General features: G+C 39.0%; 1 protein-coding gene across 25 annotated transcripts in view; it reads right to left on the minus strand.

Moving 5' to 3' along the window:
- Window positions 1–2330: 2330 nt before the first annotated feature.
- Tmem68 (transmembrane protein 68) overlaps window positions 2331–17364 on the minus strand; it is a 30545-nt gene continuing 15511 nt past the window's right edge. For 6 of the 25 annotated variants that reach the window (NM_001107903.2, NM_001436757.1, XM_087548642.1 and 3 more), the window contains 5 exon segments: window positions 2331–3644; window positions 4839–4978; window positions 7025–7085; window positions 12112–12305; window positions 15187–15351. In NM_001107903.2, coding sequence (NP_001101373.1) covers window positions 3540–3644; window positions 4839–4978; window positions 7025–7085; window positions 12112–12305; window positions 15187–15351 — 665 coding nt within the window. In that variant the 3' untranslated portion in view covers window positions 2331–3539. 25 annotated transcript variants of the gene reach the window in all.

Below are 17364 nucleotides of genomic sequence, written 5' to 3' on the forward strand. Positions count from 1 at the left end.
CACAATGCAAGTATCTTGAGGCTTTTGGGCTGGGAGGTAGCCAGATTAGCTTAGAGGATTAAAATAGATTAATAGTGCTTGGCTATTGTGCCATAAAGTTTGATTAAATAAATCTTATAGTCTCTGACTCATTGAGAGCTAACCAGTATAGAGAAGAGATTGTCAGTTTTAAAACTTCACTAATGAAAATGTAAAGAAAAATCACCATTATATATATAAATACAAGAACACGTCCCACCAAGCACAGCCATCCCTTCAGGACACTGCTTGCAGAATTCAGAGGGCTTGGCTCTTCGATGAATCCCTTGTCCAAGCTCCAGAGAGTCCTTCAAACTGCCAACTGCTAAGTACAGAATACAACTAGAAACCTACACTATTAGAATGCAAGACTAACAAGTCATCTAAGCAAGAACTAGTTAAAGGAATGCAAACTAGTAAGTTAAAGTTTAGTGAAGGTCAGAGATACAGTCAAAGTATCTGTCCATATACTTACTGATTAAGAGGACAAAAGTAAAGAACTGTGCTGTCTTAACTAACCAGTTAACTATTCCAAATGACAGAAGTCAACATGACCTCCCCGTGGGATGTGCTGATAAAAGCCACATCATTAAAGTCATGAGTCTGGATCACACACCCTGAATCAAATCAAATAAAGTATGAGAAGATAAAAATAAAGGGTTTAACAAGGACAAGCATCCCTCCTATTCCAGATTCTCAGTATCATTAAAGACACCATAGGACTGAGAAATCACACCAGATTACAGAGGACTAAATAGGCAGGAAAACTGCAGTGGTCAAGTTTCCGCTGGAGGGTGAAGCACAAATCCAATATAGCCATTACGGTGGAAAACTAATGAACCTTGAATTTTTAATGTTAATTTTTTTACTGTGTATACATGTGGGCATACAGAAGCCACTGTAAACATGTGTGGTCAGAGAACAATTTGCAGGGATTTTTTTCCTTCCACCGTGTGGGTCCCAGGGACTGAATTCAGACTTAGTGTAAGTGCCTTTACCTGCTGTGTTGGTTGGAATATGTTTGGCCCCACAGATTCCTAGTGTTTCGATGTTTGGCCATAGGGAGTGGCATTATTAAGGGGTGTGGCCTTATTGCAGCAAGTGTGGCCTTGATGGAGGAAGCGGGTCATTGTATAGGTGGGCTCTGAGATCTCCTATGCTCAGGCTCTGCCCAGTGTGGAATCAGAGTCTCCTGCTGCTGCTTCAGCCCCTCCAGCATCAAGTCTTCCTGCATGACGCCATTCTTCCCACCATGATGATAATGAACTAAACCTCAAAGACTATACACTAGCCTCAAATGTTTTCCTTTATAAGAGGTGCCTTGGCCATGGTATCTCCTCATAGCAATAGAATCTAAATTAAGACACCTGCCAAGCCTTCTTGACAGTCCATAAAAACTAATGTATGGTCTGTACAGAAAAGCCTTGTATTGATATAAACTTCTTTGTTTACTGCTCATTGTTCAGGAGCAAAAGAAAGAGAAGAAGGGAGAGGGAAGGAGGGAGGAAAGGGGAGGGGGGGAGGGAGGGAGGGAGGGAGGGAGGGAGGGAAAAACCAACCAACCAAATAAAGTCCTAGATGTGCACACGTCGACTGAGGGAAAGAGCCTGGGAAGAAAACAGAACAAAGTGACATGCTAACAACTGCTGACTATGGGTGGAGTTCAAGGAGTATTTCTACTATGAGTGCAATATTGAAAAGTTTAAGATTCTTTTTTCTAAATAGATGGTTTAAAAGACAGTCTGAAGCTTCTCTCTCCCTACAAAGCAGACCAAAGTCAAGTTTCTAAAGTCCCTTCATGTTGGCACCAGGTCAGGCTCTAATGCACGCTCACCATCATGATCTCCATATCTATATCAAGTCTCAGTCCCAGCATCTTACAAAGCATCCTTAAGTTCAAGCAGCACACAGACAAAGGTATGAGTCAGGATGGGATTCTGACAGAGAGAGTACAAGGAACTAAGGTCATTTGAAATAGAACAGTAATACTTAAACACTTGGAAATGACCACTTTTTCAACATTAGCAACCAATGGCACTCTTTCCTCAATCTTTAGAATCAAGTAATTCTCCAAAAGTAGTTTTCTTGTTCACATTATAGTCTTTTGTCCATTCATTTTAGAAATACTTAACAGCTTTGAACCAAGTAAGATTCACTAACAGGGGGAGGGGGTGGCAGAAAATCGACTCCTTTCTCTGAAACTGTCCGTGAAATATGCTGACTACATAGGAAGTATATCACATATTACTGTGACTAAAGAAGTGACTGCTGAGAAATATGAAGAAGAAACAAGAACATCATTCATAACACAATTTTACTAGAGAGGAGTTGCAGTTCAGCTTTATTTTCACACCATTTCTATATACATTATACATACATTATACATATCACAAATATACACTTGTAGTTAAAAAGTCCATATAAAACCCAAGTACTGCAAAGGGGGAAGACACACTGCGATGAATTCATGATACTTGGCTGTTTAAATACTTTTAAAATAAGTTTTCAAGAAGACAACAATTCAAAGTAATTACATTTTCAGAGGACTCCATGTTTACAGAAATTCATCATTCAAGTACATTTTACAGATATAACCACGTGACTGGCTGCAGAGCACGGAAGCGAGCCCTGGGACAAGCGAGGCAGAGCTTCCTCAGTTGTCACTCCTCAGCCTAGGATCTGCTCTAACATAAACTGCAGAGCGTGCCCACGATTTTATCTTTACACCGTGTAAGACACGTGCTGACAATCCATCCTATACATTTACTTAGATCCTTGTTTAAAATAAATACCAAACAACTCTGTTAATAAATACTACAAGTAACAATGATTTGATTTACAAAATAGTACATCTCTTTCATTGTGCTTGGCAACTGGACATCATCCCTGAAGGAGTAATTTCAATACCCAATAAACAAAAATGTACATAACTCCTAAAGGATTCAGGAATCAATTCAATTACAGATTTCTCACTACAGATATCTATCAGATATATAGATATGGATATATCACAGTAGACATAAGCAACTTAATGTTCACCACCACAGTATTACCATGCTTAACATAAACCACGGAGGTGCAAAAGCGTTCCACAACTTACCAGCAGTTGTGAGTGGAATGAAGGATGGATACAAAGGCACCGCTCACCTAAACTAAGCAAGTGCTACACCCCAGCTCAGGTACCTCTCACCATCCCATTGGCACAACAGACACAAACACAGAAGCATAATTTAGTGAAGTCTGCCTAACCTAGACTGCTGGTATCCAGGAAGACTTGTGCCTATCATATACTACTAAGGATTGCAAATGCAACATGATCATCTTCTGAGTCAAGCAAATGGTGAGTTACTTACTACATTTGACAAAACTGATTGAAAGGGTAAGATTAACCATAGAAAGTTTAAATTCTAAAGAAAGATGCTCATTAGCAGGTTTTAAAAAGACTATTATACAACCTACAAAAGTTTAAAAGGCAGTACCACAGATGCAAACTTGGCATTAGAGACACACGAAATTATCTGTCAATTAGCCTTCTGCTCTTTATGAAAGCGGTCCAGCAAAGCACTCCTAATGTTCCCCGGTATCCTTTGGTGCTTGTCGATCAAAGCTTGAACAGCGTTCTTAGTCTATTTAGAAAACAAAAGTAAAGCCACTATTGGTTCAGCCTCAGCTCAGTTCATCTTGTGGGATTTTCATGAGATGGGACTTGCAGAAGCATTTCTGTCCCACACCCAGGTCTCACAGGGCACTGCCTGCGTTTTCTTCTAGCAATTTGAGCATTTCAGATTTCAGGGCCTTGTCAGGGGCTTAGTAGAGGGAAAAATGGGAAGATGATGTTCAGTGGGAATAAACCCAGTTTTTCATTGTAAAAATCTTGAAGATCTCTTTTGTTCAACAGCGTGGATGTGCTTAGCAGACCTGAACTGTAAGTATACCTGTTTTTGTTTTGTTTCACCTTGTCTTAATTAAGACAGGGTCTCACTATGAAAACCAGGCTGGCCACAATTCACAGAGATCCCCTCACCCTTTCCCCCAGAAGATGAATGGCACATTAATGGTGAACACCATGCCCAGCAATTCTATATATTTTCTATCATAATTCAAAATGTTTTAAATGAATCCCACTAATATAGTTTATAAAGAGTGGTATAAAAGTTAATCAAAACACAAACACAGCAAGCAAGGAGTGTGGCTGGGCGGTCGAGCACTTGCCTAGCATGAGCCAGGCTCTGACTTTGATACCTGGTATGAAAAAACTACAAAAGCTTATATGCATCCTAAGTTATTCAATAACACAGTATTTATGGCCCCTTTTTCATTGTTTTAATTTTCATTCTCTCAGTGCTTAATTCCAAGCTGAGTAGACTTTTCTCATTCTCATGATTCTTCGTCTCTTTTCAAGATTACTACTTACTCTAACATTTAAAAAATCCTTACTATGTGAATGATGTTTTCTTACCTGTCTGCCTTGTAAACTTTAAAGCCTCCACAATAGATATACAATACCTGAATTCTAAGTCTTTACCATCAATTCTGGCTTTTTTCCTTAACCCTAGTTCTTAAATTAAAAATTCAGATATACGAAGGTATTTCTAGATTTCCTACAGACGCCTATTAATCTACCCCTGGCTTCTAAACACTGAATTTGTGTAGTATACTCCCATCCAAACTCACGTCAGTAAAAATATCACGAGACCGAATGTTACCAATGGGGCAAAGTCACTGTTCGGTAATTTCCCACATATACTACACGAACAATGAAATTTCAAATAATTTAAAACAAAATCTGGGCTAAGACTAAAAAAGAAAATCCAAATTACCTTTTCAGCTAATTCTTCTGCTGTTACCTCTGGGTCATACGGAATAGGATCACCCAAGAAGGTCCGCAACTTCACAGGAAAACCTCCATACATTGGAGCAAACGGATAGCGGAATTTTTCATAAAGCCATTTAAACAATCCTGTTTTAAAGTAAGCAAAATCAGTTTTAATGGCCAAAAATGCTAAGCATATAACTGTAAACTTTCTAAGTAATGACACATGACTTGTAGAAAATATCAATCCTTAGCAATTACTGTGTGTGTGTGTGTGTGTGTGTGTGTGTGTGTGTGTGTGTGTGTGTGTGTGTGTGTGTGTGTATGTGTGGTGGTGGTGGGACACGGACACTGAATCCAGTGCCTCCTACATGCTAGACAAGTACTCTGCCACTAAACCTCATGACTAGCACAACATTTCTTCAAAGTAAGTTTTTCATCAGGACACTGGTGCAATGTGCTCATAAAGATGGACCCCAGAGACTGCTGAAGGGACAATTCTCTGTACTCTGTTATCATGTTTTTTATAAAGAAAGAGAAACACTAAGTGGATTCATTAAAAGACCCAGTAGCATGTAAAAATATAAGCATATTAGGAGACTAAGCCATTCCTATCACTGCACAGCAGAGGCTAATGAGCTCTCCAAGAGCTAGGAATGTTCAGGGAGGCATAGCCAGTGATGCACACACAAAAGACAAGAGACAGGAGAGCTCATGCAGACCTCACGCACCGGCCTACTAGACATCACCGGTCTCAAACGCAGCGTGAAGGAATTTAAATGTCTTAAAAATAAGTAAGTGGAGGAGGTTAAAAAACAAAAACTGCATCAACGGAATCCAAAAAGAAAGTTTCATGAAACACATAGTTATGTTCTGAAAACACTGATTACGTTGAAAAACACAAAATTTACTATCACACCCAAAGCAACACTCACAAAAATTAGTTAGCCAGGTGTAGTGATGTACGCCTAATATTCCAACACTGGTGAGGAGACAGACAGAAGTAGGCAGATCTCTGTAAGGTCAAGGCTAGACCAGTCTACATAACAAATTCCAAACCAGCCAGGGTCACAACAGTGAGCCTCTGTCTCAAAAATGAATGAATGAATGAATGAATGAATGAATGAATGAGAGAGAATGAATGTTAAAATAAAAGACACTTAATTGAGAGATACTGAACTTTAAAATTAAGGAAAACTGAAAAGCAGCCAAACGAACAGAATTCTGTAACAACTTCTGATCCACTATTATAAAAAGACTTAACAGAAAACTAAATTTCCAAAGTTAAATATAAAAATAAGTTAAAACAATAGGAATTGAAGGCTTGCAAAGGGTCTTCTATGTGGACAGAACAGCAACAACTACATAAAATGTAATCAACTGAACATAGTACATAGATCACAGGTAGACAAGCTGAGCACTCCAAAATAAGAGACGTAAAACCACATCCTAACTTTCATTCCTACAACTGTGAGTCTTTAATTAGTAATCTAAAGACAGATGAGAGAACTTATCAACGTAAAATAATAGGATGAGCCAAAGTAAATGACATCTCCATCCTCTGTGACGCCAACCTCAGTCTACCATGTAGGTCATCCAATCGTAAAGCTAGTTTCCCTAGTTGATAAGGTATAAGAGTGTTCTAAATCTTATCAACACAATGTATCACATGAGTCACTTTTAAGTTTTAAAAAGCCCACTAAAATAAATGTTAATATGTATAGAATACTCTTAACAAAAACGTAATTTTCTCCCACCCGGGAAGTCAGGAGGCTGAAGCATGAAAATTACAAAATTGAGGCCAGTCTGGCTATAGGGCATAAACGGTCTCAATGCCCAGTCCTACCAAATAATAACTACCTTTATTTAGAGCCAAAACCCCAAAGTTTATATAAGACAGCATCAAAACATTCACTTCTAAAATTAACAACTCAAAGTCACCAGGAGCTGCAGTGCGTGCTCTTAACCCCAGCACTCCAGAGGCAGAGGCCAACAAGAGACGGGGAGAGGCAGGGGGATCTCTCCATTTGGGGCTATTCTGGTCTATACTGTGAGTTCTAGGACAGCCAGAACTGCACAGTGAGACCCTGTCCCAAAACAAAACCAAAAAATCAAAAGTTTTCCTAACGGGGTTCAAACTTGCAATGTTTCAGGTATTGCACTGTAATTAAAGCCATACAAATGAGAACTTACTTGTTCCTCCGAGTGATCTAAATCCTTCTCGGATGTTTTGTGTAAACATAGGAATAATGGGCTAAGGAAGAGAATTTGAATGAAAAGGTAAATAAATAAATCCACTTAAGGTCTCCAGAGTCACTAAGGCAACTTTTTTGTGGGCACATTTGAAATCCTAAAAACAGATTTCCACACTAAAGGCATATATGTAAGGTGGTGTGATTTATCACACTAAATTTGACTTGATCAATTATGAAAATATAAATTGTAATGGCTATCCTCTAGCTGTAGCACATAATATTTCATCTACCAATTTTTCTTATAAACCCTAGAAACTCAAAGATTACAATACTCATTGATTTCATTAAATAATGAATAATTATTTAATTGAATATGTAATAAATTGTGAATAATGGATATGGTAAATTAGTTTTACTAATTCCTAAATAATACACTTACTGGTTACAAAACAAAGACACTTTGAAAGGGGTATGGTGGTCAGTGAGAATGACCCCTCTAAGCTCATACATTTGAATTCTCAGTCCCCGGTTGGCAGAACTGCTGGGGAAGAATTAGGAGGTGAGGGCTTGCTGGAGGAAGTGTGTCACTGAGGGCGGACTCTGAGGTTTCAAAACTCCCACAGTAGTCACAGTTAGCTCTGTCTGCCTCCAGTTCATGGATCAGATGTGAACTCTCTCTGCCAGGATAGTTATGGACTACAACCCTCAGGCATTGTGAGCCCAAAATTACATGCTCTTTTTAATAAGCTACCTTTATCATGGCATTTGGTGACAGAAACAGAAAAGTAAATAAGACAAAGGGAAATTTTATATAAATTAAATGATGGTCTCATGGAATTAGTAACTCATTTTTATGAAACTATGAATTTAGTTTATAGGACATTTCATGAACATCAATAGTTAAATGTGATATTTAATACTAGAAATGTTAGGTAAATGTCATAAAATAATGAAATATAAAGTATAATATAAGAAGGTTATGGTATTATAAACAATAAATATATCAAAATTGAATAAAATACTTTCATTATAAACAAATATGCTGAGCAAGATGTTCTAAATAGATAAAACTGTGTGGGTGTGGGTGTGTGTGTGTCTCTGTGTGTGTGTGTGTGTGTGTGTGTGTGTGTGCGCGCGCGTGTGCACACATTCATGAAGTCTCACATTATTTATAGAACTGTATGCCTTTAAAAGCAGGGTTTTAGATAACGATAGTCTTAAGTCTTTTCCATTCAGTTTTAGAGACTAGAAAACACAAGGATAAACTTCATAAAACTTAACCTCACATTGAACTAGCTGATCACTGCTGTCGCTCTCCTCCTACCAGAGGAAAGCCATCTACATTCAGGGACACCTAACACATGTTTAACACGTTCACTGCTGTATCCCTCGCACTTAGAGAGTACCTGGAACAGATGAGATAAAATACAGTTATGGATGCACTAAAGAGAAAATGGACACATAACAGGAAGACTTCTAACGAACTATGTTCTATAAACAGAGGTCAGAAGCAGGCAGCAGTCATCTAACACTAGAGAAAGCAGACAGAGCTGTCAAGTGAGGAATGTAAACTCTGATGAGGCCAACTCATGAAACTGCCTTATGAAGATGATAATGGACACTGACTGTTTCTGGTAAAATATCCCCTACCACCTAAGACATTACAAATTTTATAAAATAAAATGGATAAAATTCTAGAATTTTCAGAAGGTGCACTCCCAGAACTCAGAACTCGGAATGCACAGAAGGAACAGAGAGCCTTTCAGCTCACGGATGTACTGTGTTCTCCCTGAGTACAACTGCTGGCCAGGGCTAAAGGCCGGCATGGTTCCAGAAACCTGTATTAAAGCATGCACTTTAATCATAATAATCATCAAGATCATTAGGTTCCACTCTGCTTCAAAAGCTAAACCTTTGGAGCAGAACATTCTAGAAGCCCTAGAGGAAAGCTTGCCCTAGCTGGCTCAATCTTCCATGTAATCTGAACTTAAGTTTTTATGCGTCAAGCTTCCATACGTAAAGACACAGCATTAGCATTTATAATTTGATGTACATTTAGCACTTTTCTTGTACATATTTCTACACAAGACAGCTGTATAGGCAATCAAGAATTTATAATTTCTGTACCCACATATATGTATTCTTACGGCATCAGTTTAGCATGGGCTTTGAGTCCTATTTCTGTTACTAAAAATATAGAAAGTAATAAAAAGTTGCTTATCAAACCTAATCCTGCTTTCTCCATATGAAAAGTGGAAAGATATAATTACCTTTATCTCAAAAGCTTTTATGGATAAAGTATAAAAACAAATAATAACTGTATTTGTTGTCTGTGTTTTTCAATTAAATAAACTAATTTTTCTTCAACCTAGATGTGAAGCTCCCTACGTAGACTCTCTAGGAATTCACAAAATAGGAACGGTGTTTGGTACACACATACAAAAGTCTGTCCCATCCAAACGACCTTTACGTATTTTCTGATGATATTTTATGAACTACAATTCGATTCCCCGTTTAGTTCCCTCTAGTATGTCCAGTTTAGTTTTTAAATTACTCTGAGCAGAGGGGCATTGTTGGGACTCATAGCCTGGCACATGCTAAGCCAGAACTCGACCAATGAGGTGCAGACTCAACCCAGCAGTCCTGTTTTAAGAAGCTGGTCTTACAACCCTAGTTTAGCGTTTTCTCGGTGCTTAAGGAAGTTTGCTTTAGACGGTTAAGGGATAGCTGTCATCTACAACTCTGTGAGTATTTAACTGAGAAGTTTCCCTCACGCTGTTTAGCGTTGTAGGACACTCCTTCAGTTTTTGGTGTCTGCGCTCACTGTGAATAGTCAGGGACCAGATTTCTTCCACACTCCATCTCTCTCTGCCAGGGCCTCCTCATTTATAAAATTAGAGCAGTGGTTCACGGCCTTCCTAACTCTGGGACCTTTAATACAGTTCCTAACGCTATGGTGACCCCAACCATAAATCTATTTTCATTGCATTTCATAACTGTAATTTTGCTACTGCTACGAATCATAGAGTAAACATCTGTTTTCTGGTAGTCTCAGGCAACCCACAGGCTGAGAACCGGTGCATTAGAGTATTACTCATGTAATATTACCATGTGAAGCCCCGAGTCAAACCTCAAAAGTGCTGCAAACTAGTTATCAGACTTATAAAGTGATTAGTAAATTCACAACAGTAAAATTTGGATTTGATTTAAATGTATAGAAGGTTATTTCACAATTTTTTGGAATTTTATTTAAAAAATTAATTAAATTATCTAGATTATCTTAAAAAGTTACCAAGAAATTCAAGAATCTGAATTCTTGTTCTTTTGAATTCAACTTCTTTTGTCCTTTCTCTCTGTTAGGTCTCCTAAGCACTATCTTCCTTAAAACTACAAACATAAGAATGAACTGTTAAAAACCATGATAAACTTAAAAGATTCAAAGTTACTTTTATTATCTTGATCTGAAATTCATACAAAAACAAACCTTTCAAAATATAAACTTATAGAAAATGAGTCAATGTTTTGGTTTAGATTAGAATTTTAGTTATTCTTGCATTAAAATATCGCATTGATCATTCTTAATTTTGCACAGCTGCATGCACCCTTTTGTATACCATTATTACTAACAATCTACAGTTCTGATTTCTACATCTCTTGAAGAAAATGGATAAAATGTGTTATTAGTCAGTTTTTTATTACTAACACAAAAATGCATAAATTAAAAAGTGTTTTGTTGAGTTATGCAATCTGTGTTTAAAGACAAAAATTTAAGCCCTACTCAAAGTAGAAAATGCACTAAAGATTTAAATATAAAATTCTTGTACTTAAAGAACTTACAATATTTATTGTTTTAACACATGTATTTAAAAAGTCAGGAAGTAGATTAATTTAAACTAGGAGCCCGTATTAAAGCACTCTGTCAATGACTTCCAGGAGTCACATATAAGCATACACATAGGTCCAGGAGAGAAAAGAACCACTGAGCTCTTTAGAGAATTTCGTTCAACTGTAAAGTCGTCATTCAAACATACTAATATCCATTCCTCTTTAGACATTCCTCTTTGGTTAGACTGAGCCACCCACATCTTTTTTTTTAATCAACAGTCTATATTTAAATGATACACAGTAAAACCAAAGACGCAGACTAATCTCTAAAGACAACGACCTGAACTCTGAAAGCTACTGCAGCTGACCCCACCTCTAAGTCTGGGGAAAAGAACAAGAGTCCGGCAAGGGACTGCAATGTCCTTAGGATAAAATGCCTATGGAGAACAAAAGACTACGAAATACTTTTCAAAGGCAAAATAAAAAACAAACAAAACCATCAACCAGTAAGAGTGCATTCTTGGGGTTGGGGATTTAGCTCAGTGGTAGAGCGCTTGCCTAGCAAGCGCAAGGCCCTGGGTTCGGTCCCCAGCTCCGAAAAAAAGAAAAGAAAAGAAAAAAAAAAAAAAAAAAAAAAAGAGTGCATTCTTAACATTTGGTTGAGGAAGGACAATTAGCTATAGTGAATCTCCCAAGTACGTTTAATTTTACTGATGAATTCATTTGGAAAGTGTTGTATTTATTACACCACTGTCCACTTATCATTATACTAGAAAATAGCTAACCACATTACCACATTTAATGAAAAGAGACATCAGTCACATAGTACATGTATTGTTATAAAAACCAATTACACATAAAACAACTGTTAAACCAAACTCATCCATAAAACACACCAACCCATTCATATAAGGTTAGCATAGGTTTAACATACACAGAATGAGCTGATTATATCATTTAAAAAAGAATATCTGAAAGAATGGTGGGCTGGGTACAAATCTCATAAAGAAGAAAGGGGAATTTACAACTGAGAAAACTTTGTTGAACACTTGCCAAATTTCCAGATCAGACTTTTGTTTTTTAAGATGGCTTCTCACACGTAAGGAATACTCGTCTTTCCATACATGCCTGCAAACTGTTACGTATAGTAACTTTTGTGCATTACAATAAAAGAATGTGGCTTCATGCACTCTGGCTCACTTTTTGTGCATTTCTTTGAAATTCAAGTTAGCTTTGCTTGAATAATTACTGAGGACTCACCACTTTTGCATCGATTGCAACCTGAGCAAAGCCTTTACGATTACCCCATATGATGTTGTAGGTTTCATCACTAAGTAAGGCTTCTCGAACTCCACCCGGTGAAATAGCTAACAAGTGACCACTCCTCAAGATTTCAACACATTTTTCTCTTGGTCCATGAAGAGCACAAAATACATCAAGTAATAAACTGAACCCTGTAAAAAACATAATCATGAAGATATATCTTGATCTTGTTCAATTCTTTCAGAGAAAAATTCATGATCTATGCAATTTACTACCCATACTTTCTATAAACTTTAAGTCAGTAGCTCTTAAGGGATAAAACCTGTTTGACTTATGAAATAATATATACCTTACTAACCATATACTTTTGATTACTTCCTGACTAATTATCCCCTTCCTATGGCTATTTTACACTTTCAGACTCTTAATTAAAACTCAAAACTATCATGAAAAACCCCATGAAAAATGGGGAATCTTCCCCACATCTTACAAATGACAAAACTTGGGCTTAAAATACGTAGCACGTTCAAAGTCACACAACAAAGGTTCCCACTGCATGATGTCCTATCCCACGTGCCTTTCACTGAATTTCAAGCCACAAATATTCTCAAGTATATTAAAATAATCAGGGGTTGGGGATTTAGCTCAGTGGTAGAGCGCTTGCCTAGCAAGCACAAGGCCCTGGGTTCGGTCCCCAGCTCCGGAAAAAAAAAAAAGAAAAACAATCAGAGATGACTTCTTACCAACAACCAAAAACCTAATTTACCACTAACCCTGTAACAAAGAACCACCTGAGACAAGGTAAATCCAGCTATGTTCAGCTATACCCAAAATCAGCTAAGACTACAATCAAATATTGAAATAAAAGTTAGATGCTAATCCTACAATTAAATTTTTATGACAACAGCAAATATCATTAAAGTTTTTAACCAACTAGAAGGTAGTTCAATTGAAGGAAAGCTAATTCCAAATCTTACTATTATACAGTTTCTTCAAACTGTGACTACTCTCGCATGAAAGACATCCTGTCAGTAAAGAAATCCTTTAATAAAAGCCCTACAGTGGAACTTTATGTGACTGTCAGTGTACATGTTTTTCCTGCCTGAGACTGAGAACATGGATAGTTCGTACCACAGGGCAGATGAGTAAAGCTTCCTTCCCCTTGCCTGAAGAGCTGAAACAGCACTCTAACTCAGGAAGACTTAAAAACAGCTACTTTGCACCACTTAATTAGATTCACTCTGAGTAAATGCAAGGGAGGGTCCATGAACTACAAAATTTCTCTTGCATTAAAAATTATAAATGACTAAAGGTAACTCAGTGTCAAAGTAGGGTATGAACATAAAGGAAAAAGTATTTTGAAAAACCTAAAAACGTTTCTTACGTGTGAAAAGAAAAAGCCAGAAACAAGCCTTTGCTCCATAAGAGAACAACGGTTAGGTAAGCATTTGGGCCAATGATAAAGCTATTCTTGGTTGGGGGGTAGATCAGTGTAGGACTGCCTGGCTGGCATGTGGAAGGCCCTAGGTGTAATCTCCAGAACCTGAAAGGGGTGGGAAGCACTGTAAGACGGTAATGCTTACATTAGCTCCTTAGGGGGAATAAAACCCACTAAAATGATGGCATTCTAATACCTTTCTGTTACCCATCTACACAAAGTCGTCGCACTCTTTCTGAAGATTACATCCGATTTAACATATGCACAGAGAACAGATGTTTTAACATATACTAGAGCACTAACCATATTTACAGAAGGCACTGGAGTAGACTGTTCCTTAGCTCACTGCTGAGTTTGAGTCTGGTTCCTGGGCCAGCTTGGCTTTTATTACTCCAGAGAACATACTATCAACTCTCCTGGCTGGTTTCTACTGATTTAGTGATGAAAGAAAGTAAGATTTATCTCAGTAATGTCATTCAATGATTTTTTAAAAATAACTATTTTATCTTAAACAATCTGACTAAACTTTTTAAAAAGATATAAAGTCATGATGAACAGTCTTCAATCTCAAGAGCTCAGGTCCATGAGGCAAATCTCACACTGGAGGAGAAGTAGGTGTACACACTCTTCAGGGCACCATGGACAAACATACCCTGGGTATTTCCCCCAATTCTCATCTGCTTTAAACTTTAACAGCACTAAACAAGAAAAAATATGAACACTTAACTACCTTATACACAAATATGCCTCTTTTTTTAAAATTCTGCTTGAAAGTTAAAGATCTGGGTTAAGCGTATCGTTAGTTCAAGGTCAGAGCCCCTGCCTAGTTCTCTATCTCTAGCATCACAGAAAACAAAGTCTGAGACTTAAGACTGCTGCTGGGGTATAGAGGGCTGCAGTCTCCCCAACTTGGTAGGCTGAGGCAGAAGGAGTACTTAAGACCATAAGCTAAAGGCAAGTCTGGGTAACTTGGCTCAATTTCTAAAAGATTTTTAACTTAGAAAATACTGACTAAAGTTCTGTTAATAATAATAATAAATAATGAAATAGGACTAGAGGGCTACAGTACGGTGATAGAGCATTTATTTGCCTAACATGTGTTCATCCCTAGGGTTCAATCCCCAGTTCTAGCAAAATAAAAAGAGATGAGGAGGAGGAAGAGGAAGAGGAGGAAGGGGGGAGAAGGGACAAGGAGGAGAGAAGAGTGGAGACCAAGAAGGAGGAAGAAGAAAGGGGAGGAGGGGAAGAGGAGAGAGGCAGAAGAAGGGAGAAAGAATAATTAGAGCCAGTGGTGGCAAGGAAGAGAGGAAAGGAGGGAAAAGGGACGGTGGGTGGGTGGGTGGGTGGGTACGTATGGATAGAGCCAGAAGTGGGGGCCACACCTAGAAAGCCGAGAGTCTGTAAAGCTAAGGCAGGAGGATTACCCACTCAAGGTGAGTTTAGGCAATAGAGCCAGACAGTCTTTAAACCAAACAAAAAGTAGGTGACATTTTTGACTATTTTTTAAAAGATGTATTACTTAAACTGGATATTTAAATGTTTTCAAATCTGCTCTCCTAAAGAGACAAAACACTTTAAGCAATATAAAAAGAGACTACCACATAATTTGATCACTACACACAGTTAAGCTTTACCTGGGATTTTAAAGACAAAGTGGTCAGCTACCACTCGGCAAGTTCTGCCTTTGTGGATGAAAATTTTAGCCATGAAGTAGTAAAAGTCTATGGGAATAGCTCCATGATAAAAAATTATAAGTGCTGGTCCTTCTGGTATCTTTTCCATCCCGTGAACTTCATAACCTGTTTGAAAGACAAGTTGTAGATAATTAGAATACCTAACAGGAAACCTGTCTTTGCCTTCCTGGGCCCGTCTCCTCTGCGGCTCTTCCCCCTTCCCCTTCCTTTTAGACACGGTATAATCTGGCTCCACAGTCGTACAGCAAGACAGAATAAACAAGGCATGTGACTGGACAAGTGGCAGAGTGGTGCTAAGAGTCCAGGAAGGTCAGGGGTGGCCCAGGAGTGGGAGTCAAATCAAGAGCAGAGTTGTGAGGAGAGCACTCAAGCAGGAAAGTGTAGCCTTCAGTGATGGCTTGCTAGGGAAGAGGAAGGCGCCCAAGGGTAGACAGCATAAGCACAGGGATGGGGACAGAATCCACCCCAGAACTGGGCTGGCATAAGAGGTTACAGCCAAGTGTGAAGAAAGGGGTAGGGCTGCCTGAGCAGCTGAGGACGAGCAGCCTCCCCGGGCTCATGGCTTTGCATACTTCTCACTCACAAATCACTCACCACCTCATTGTGAATACACCTACGTTTTCTTGCTGGTGCATATTTAGCTTAAGTAGGTTCCTACTATGAATACACTTAGGAATCTAATCTGCCCAACAGTGTACACTCACGGAGCTACAATCCATGATTATTGCAGTTAAGCTATCACACTTAACGTTATGAAAAATATAAAATGTCTATTGAGGACATTACTATATAAATTTTGAAGGCAAACATATGGTAAGAACCTAGCCTTTAAGAGTGTCATTCCCCTCTCTCTGCTCCCAGACCCCGTGGGAAAGAGACCTCACCGCCTGGTCAGGTGGGCACTCCTGAGGCTGCAGAGCAGAAGAGACCACCAACACTGCCCACCCCTGCCCACATCCCTGGCCCAAGAGGAAACTGTATAAGGCCTCTGGGCTCCCGTGGGGGAGGGCCCAGGAGCGGCAGGACCCCTGCCTGAGACACCGCCAGAACCTGAAGGAAACAGACCGGATAAACAGTTCTCTGCACCCAAATCCCGTGGGAGGGAGAGCTAAACCTTCAGAGAGGCAGACAAGCCTGTGAAACCAGAAGAGACTGCTCTCTGTATATACATCTCAGACGCCAGAGGAAAACACCAAAGGCCATCTGGAACCCTGGTGCACTGAAGCTCCCGGAAGGGGCGGCACAGGTCTTCCTGGTTGCTGCCGCCGCAAAGAGCCCGTGGGCAGCAACCCACGAGCGAACTTGAGCCTCGGGACCACAGATAAGACCAACTTGTATGCTGCAAGTGACCTGCCTGGTGAACTCAAGACACAGGCCCACAGGAACAGCTGAAGACCTGTAGAGAGGAAAAACTACACGCACGAAAGCAGAACACACTGTCCCCATAACTGGCTGAAAGAAAACAGTAAAACAGGTCTACAGCACTCCTGACACACAGGCTCATAGGGACAGTCTAGCCACTGTCAGAAATAGCAGAAAAAAGTAACACTAGAGGTAATCTGATGGCGAGAAGCAAGTGCAGGAACCCAAGCAACAGAAACCAAGACTACATGGCATCATCGGAGCCCAATTCTCCCACCAAAACAAACATGGAATGTCCAAACACACCAGAAAAGCAAGATCTAGTTTCAAAATCATATTTGATCACGATGCTGGAGACTTCAAGAAAGACGTGAAGAACTCCCTTAGAGAACAAGTAGAAGCCTACAGAGAGGAATCGCAAAAATGCCTGAAAGAATTCCAGGAAAACATAAATAAACAAGTAGAAACCCATAGAGAGGAGACGCAAAAATCCCTGAAAGAATTCCAGGAAAACACAATCAAACAGTTGAAGGAATTAAAAATGGAAATAGAAGCAATCAAGAAAGAACACATGGAAACAACCCTGGATATAGAAAATCAAAAGAAGAGACAAGGAGCTGTAGATACAAGCTTCACCAACAGAATACAAGAGATGGAAGAGAGAATCTCAGGAGCAGAAGACTCCATAGAAATCATTGACTCAACTGTCAAAGATAATGTAAACCGGAAAAAGCTACTGGTACAAAACATACAGGA

This window comes from Rattus norvegicus, chromosome 5 (assembly GCF_021556685.1).
Source record: "Rattus norvegicus strain SHRSP/BbbUtx chromosome 5, alternate assembly SHRSP_T2T, whole genome shotgun sequence".
NCBI classification, from domain to species: Eukaryota; Metazoa; Chordata; class Mammalia; order Rodentia; family Muridae; genus Rattus; species Rattus norvegicus.